The sequence below is a fragment of the Loxodonta africana genome, chromosome 8 (assembly GCF_030014295.1).
Source record: "Loxodonta africana isolate mLoxAfr1 chromosome 8, mLoxAfr1.hap2, whole genome shotgun sequence".
In the NCBI taxonomy this organism is placed as follows: domain Eukaryota; kingdom Metazoa; phylum Chordata; class Mammalia; order Proboscidea; family Elephantidae; genus Loxodonta; species Loxodonta africana.
The window spans coordinates 83,928,576-83,934,575 of NC_087349.1; the positions used below are offsets into that span (position 1 = coordinate 83,928,576).

General features: G+C 40.0%; 1 protein-coding gene across 1 annotated transcript in view; it reads left to right on the forward strand.

The window, feature by feature from the left end:
* GPNMB (glycoprotein nmb) overlaps window positions 1-5,469 on the forward strand; it is a 28,698-nt gene extending 23,229 nt beyond the window's left edge. The window contains exons 9-11 of the mRNA XM_010587216.3: window positions 201-415; window positions 3,826-3,919; window positions 4,340-5,469. Of these exons, the coding sequence (XP_010585518.1) occupies window positions 201-415; window positions 3,826-3,919; window positions 4,340-4,493 (463 nt within the window). The 3' untranslated portion in view covers window positions 4,494-5,469. The remainder of the gene's footprint in view (window positions 1-200; window positions 416-3,825; window positions 3,920-4,339) is intronic.
* Window positions 5,470-6,000: the final 531 nt, after the last annotated feature.

The following is a 6,000-nucleotide window of genomic DNA, read 5'->3' on the forward strand; positions in this document are numbered from 1 at the left end:
CAGAGGAAACAGTAGCTCATCACCCAGGCTTGTTTAAGAATAAATTTCATATGGCCAAGTAGATGTCATATGGTGTGAGCAACAATAAGGTGGAATCTAGTTCCTGAGCAGTGAGATGGTTTTCCCTTTTGAAGCTGATATTCCGTTCCGCTCTCTTACTCTCCGCTACCTGTGCCCTCGTCCACCCTCCCACATCTCAGCATTCCCACGGAAGTCTGTACCATCATTTCCGACCCCACCTGCCAGCTTGCCCAGAACCCAGTCTGTGAGCCTGTGGATGTAGACAATAACTGCTTGCTGACTGTGAGAAGAGCATTCAAGGGAACTGGCACGTATTGTCTGAACCTCACCTTGGGCGATGCAACAAGTCTGGGCCTTACAAGCACCCTCGTCTCCGTGCCTGTCCCTGGCAAAGGTGAGTTTGTTTAGGGGTTGTATGAGAATTTCGTGTTGCAGGCAAAGTGTGTGTACAGTAGTAAGGCTACTTAGGGCTTTGCTGTCAATGTTTAATTTTATTTCACTGTAAAACTCATGAAACTATTGTGAATAAGAATTTAATAACTGGCATTAAAATCAAACAGCAAATCTATGTAGGGAAGTAATGAGAGAGAGACCCAGTAAAATAGTGGCTGAGGAAAAGCCTTTGATGAAAAAATTGGCTGTAATCATGAATGGGTATGAATGGAATATGATTTCTGTGTCCTTGAATAGATTTGTATTTCAAGGGGAGAGTGTAAAACTCAACATCAGAAAAAAATCACAATGTTCTCCAATTAAACTATAATAAAAGGGAGGCTGGCATCAGGATAACTTATACAGTTTTCATGAGAATTCACCTGGGTAAAGATATGAAGCCAAGAAAGGAATTGAGAAACCAAGTGAATCCTGGCTCATTCTAACTCTTTCCCCTTCCCAAATTCCATCAAGCACTGCACTGAGACAGCAACAAATCAACTTACATATTCTTAGGTGATTATCAGAAAAATCAACATTTGGCTATTCTTATGCTTGACTGTGACTGAGGTAAAATGTCAACAAAGCCAACTAAGGAATTTCATTTAAAAATTCACATTTACTAATGACATCCAATTCCTCTCAATCCCGAAATTAGGGCTGTACCCGTCAGCTGTTACTGAATGTCAGTTATAACTGACTTTGTTGTAAGATCTTTCTTTACCTCTTAGAAGAAGTGCTACATGGTGGATGGGAGGGAAAGATTAAATCATGTACACATTGCAGCCCTGATTTTTTCCATTAATTTGAGTATCTTCAGGTACAGTCTAATAATTATAACCACTTTGGACTTGGATCTTATGGTATCTCACAAGATAAAATGTACTTAAACATATATTTACCCATTAACCATATAAAAGGCAGCTTTAAAACTAGTGGAAAAAAAAAAGTACTCATACATAGCATTATTTCTATAAGGGCTTATTTTTATTAGTTAAAAAAAATTTTGTTATTTTTTGGTGGAAGTTTACACAGCAATTTGTTTCCATTCAACAATTTCTACACAAATTGTTCAGTGACAGTTGTTACCTTTTTTGCAATACATGAACATTCTCATTATTTCCATTCTAGTTGTTCCATTTCCATTAATCTAGTTTCCCTGCCCCTGTACATTCTCATCTTTATTTTAGAATAATTGTTGACCATTCAGTCTCAGCTGTTTTTTTTGTTTAATTTTTATTGTGCTTTAAGTAAAAGTATACAAATCAAGTCAGTCTCTCATACAAAAATTTATATACACCTTGCTAGATACTCCTAGTTGCTCTCCACCTAATGAGACAGCACACTCCTTCTCTCCGCTCTCTATTTTTGTGTCCATTCGGCCAGCTTCTGACCCTCTCTGTCCTCTCATCTCCCCTCCAGACAGGAGCTGCCCACATAGTCTCGTGTGTCTACTTAGTTCATAGGTGATTTTTTAAAAGAAGCATAGTACTTACAGGTGATATTCATTATTTTTTTGCGCCAATTTATTCTTTAGCTACAAGGTGACGTGAGGGCTTATTATTGATAAAATCAAGGTACGGATTTTTAAAGAAACCAAGGTGGAAGAGAAGAAGAGTTTTTGCTTCATGCAGGGTAGGGTGGATTGGGGTGTGGGCTGGAGAGCTGGGGAGGGCAGGGGCAGAATGAGGCAGGTCGGAACCTCTACATCTCAGTGAACGTAAGTCTTCAAAGTAGTCACCTCCATGAGCTGCTGTGGTTGTCGCTCCTCTATGCTGCCACCACCCAGAGACTTTTTAGAATTACCTTTAGTCATAGCCCATTCTATGAAACTTCTTCAGTGCTGGCAAACCACTCTTCTATTGGCTGGATTAGATGTTTAGATATTTGCTTTCCTTTCATTCTTCTTATAGTGAGTGGTAAGTTTATACGTGACCTAAGCCACTTTCAGGAAACCCTGGTGGGTAGTGGTTAAGTGCTACAGCTGCTAAGGGTAGTGGTTAAGTGCTACAGCTGCTAACCAAAGGGTCGGCAGTTCAAATCTGTCAGGTGCTCCTTGGAAACTCTGTGGGGGAGTTCTACTCTGTCCTATAGGGTCGCTATGAGTTGGAATCGACTCAACGGCACTGGGGTTTTTTGTTTTTTTTAAGCCACTTTCATGAACCAAATAAGAAAGCTCAGAAGGAGAGCTGTTAATCCAGTGGGGATTGTAATTTGTAACTTTGGGCCAGCCCATTTTGATTTTTTTTTTTTTTTGGAGTCCTTGGGTGATACAAATGATTAACATACTTGTCTGCTAACCAAAAGATTGGAGGTTCAGGTCCACCCAGAGATACCTTGGAAGAAAGGCCTGGCACTCTACTGCCAAAAAAATCAACCATTGAAAACCCTATGGAGCACAGTCTACTCTGGCACACATGGAGTCACCATGAGCCAGAGTCAGACGAAAGCATCTGCTTAGGCCACCATTAGGGCTTGGGCTTTATCATATGCACAAGAGGGAGCCACTGGCCAGTTTTAAGCATGATCTGATTGATGTTTTTAGAAGATCACTCTGACTGCTGAGTGGAGAAAGTCTTGTTGGAGGGAAAGAGTAGAAGCAAGTGGACTAGTAAGAGATCCTCTCAGGGGATAGATGTTGGTGGCTCAGACTTCAATGGTAGCAGAGAAGATAGAGGAAAACTAGATAGACTCTTGTTATACTTTGGTTGTAGAGGCTGGACTAGTTGATAGATTCTGGAGTACAGAGAAGGCATAATCCCTGCCTTAACAGCACTCGTAGTCTAGTAGGCTAGAACTATTTGTAAAGAAATCATTGCAACATACTGTGATGGAGGCAAATGGTAGCGAGACAAGCAGACTGGTGACACAAAGGGAGGCGTGACCCTGTGTGCTCATAAATGTCTGGGAAGGTGTCAGAAACAGGTGGGCACTTGAAGGAAGCCAGGAGAAGGGCATGCCCAGCAGGTAAGAGATGGAGATATGAAAGAGTGTGATGAGAATTTTTAGCCTGGGTAGAAGGTAGGTGGGCAGAGTGGAAGATAAGGGCAGAGGAGGGGGCAGGTGGATCACAGAGCCCCTCACCACATGGACACTGCTGGGTTAGCCAAGACTTGAGCAGGCGTCTCCAGGACGTGACATGTGTTTCCCTGGGCCCCTAACACAGTGTTCCGGACATGCTAACTCATTCTCTAAATGGAAGATAAGCTGGCCCAAAGACTATGTATTATTTAATGGAAAAGATTACTGAAAGCACAGAGGGAGCCATGTATCTTCTGAGATAGCTCCCTTCCTCGTTTATTTAATTGCATTACAAGCAGCATGTACTCTGGGGGGAAGAGGTGACTAATATGGTCTTGCTTCTATTTTAAGACCCAGCATTCTCTTTAAGAATGGAAAATGGGACCCTGATTGCTGTTGGCTGCTTGGTGATATTTGTCATTGTGGTCACCCTCATGGTGTACAAGTAAGTTTCTTATTCTAATATATTAAATCACTTTTGTATATTGTCATTTCTACACAGATATGCCATTTTCCTTTTAAGCATTTGTGTGTGGGAGGAGGCTCTTCTATTGAATTATGAATACCAAATTGGCCTATTAATTTTGCTGCAGTTTTTTAAACTTTAAAAATGCTATCAGACTGCAGTCACTTTACAAAATTGTGTCTATGTGATGTGGAATACCTGTATAATCTCCAATTATAGTAAGCAGGTAGATTCCTTGCATGAAGAAGAGAAAATACTTTCATAAGTCTTCATGTCTTATAAACCGTAGATTAAGTTAAATGAAACTAACCCTTTTTGTACTTGGCATGTAAAGTGTTGTAAAAAGCAACATATTCTAGCTGAAGATGTCTTCATAACTGCCCAACTCCTTGCTTTCAGAAAATACAAAGAATACAAACCAATAGAAAACAGTCCTGGGAAAGCGGCCAAAGGCAAAGGCCTGAATTCTCTCTTCAGCCGGGCAAAGGCCGCGTTCTCCCGAGGAAGCCAAGAGAAGGATCCGCTGCTCAAGAACCAGCCGGGAATCATTTAAACCTTCAGCCTTATCTCTGACCAGCAGCGTACTCTTCAGTGCCATTTACATGGGCCATGCTGGAGTGGATGACTGTCAACTTTTTTTTCCTAAGGATTATAGTTAAATATATGTTGTGGCTTAGGGAGGTCTAATTCTTTTTGTAGGTTTAGAGAACAGTTTAACATTTGATAGGTTTAGAGACATTTTAAAGAAGTAGAGAGAAATTAAACTGCACGCATGCAGTCTCAGCCATGTTAGGTAACTGATAGAACCACTGAGCAGTGCTTCTATCCATTATTTTTTGGGTTTTATTATAATGTCTTGGGTATTCAGTAGACTAGACATACTGTGTCCCGGAAGGGGAGAAGGTACTATTCATTAGGGTCTGACCTAGGTTATCTGGAAAGAGGCCAGGTACTTTCTAGCTTTCCATATAACCATATGCATAAAACCAATGTATTCCTGTCCAGAATATTATGTTCCAGGCGAAATGGGTTCTGTTTCCATGAACATGCATAAGCTGCCATTGACAGACCCAAACCTCTAGTATGTTGTACACACTTGTTATAGCAGGGGAGAAAAAAAACAAGTCAACTAATCTAACAAATAGGCCTGACTATTTTGGTTACGACCTGCCCTGCCTGCCTGTGTGAAGGAATAGTATCCATTCAATCCTTTATTCCCTGGACAATTATTTAGCACTTTCTGTATACCAGGCACTGTGCTAGATACCTGGTCCCTGTCCTCAGAGAGTTGACGTTCATGTGTACATATCTGAATTTCTGCATATTCTGGTGTACATATTTCAAATCTTATACTGTGATTTTCCACAAGAGGAGGACCTTGCTTTTCCTACCAGTTTCTCTATTTGAGTAATACAGAAAATTAATCAGAAGGGTTTTTACCTTAATTTGTAGCTGAAACAATCTACCGTATGTCAAAGATGACATTCTTTTTCTCTCCTTTCTAAAAAATAAAGTATAGATAAAGACAAGTTTTTGGTACTGTAATTATTTTTCAAGTTTGTTTTGCCATTTTATCTATAGTTTTTGACACATTAAAAGTTGTTTAACGCTACCCCGTAGAGCGCTGATAATCTCATAAGTATTTTATATTTAAAAATATATGTATACAGGATGTGACACTTCATTAAAAGGTTTAATATATAAATGTGTATAATCAAGCCAATCTAAAATAAGAGATATTCTATGAGAAACGTATATGAACTCTTCAAACAACCAATGCTATATTAAAAATAAAGGTGGAGGAATTACTCTAGACGGAGATTGGCCAAGTTGTTCTAGAAAGGACCAGATAGTAAATATTTAAGTTTTGTGGGCAATACAGTCTCTGTCACAAATACTAACTCTGTCTTTGCGGCACTAAAGCAGCCACAGACAATATGTAGATGAGAGAACGTGATGAAAGAGCGTTTCAATACAACCGTATTTGCAAAACGAGTGGGCCAGATTTGGCCCATGGGCTGTGGTTTGCCAAAACCTGTTCTAGACTAAAAGATTCTAAA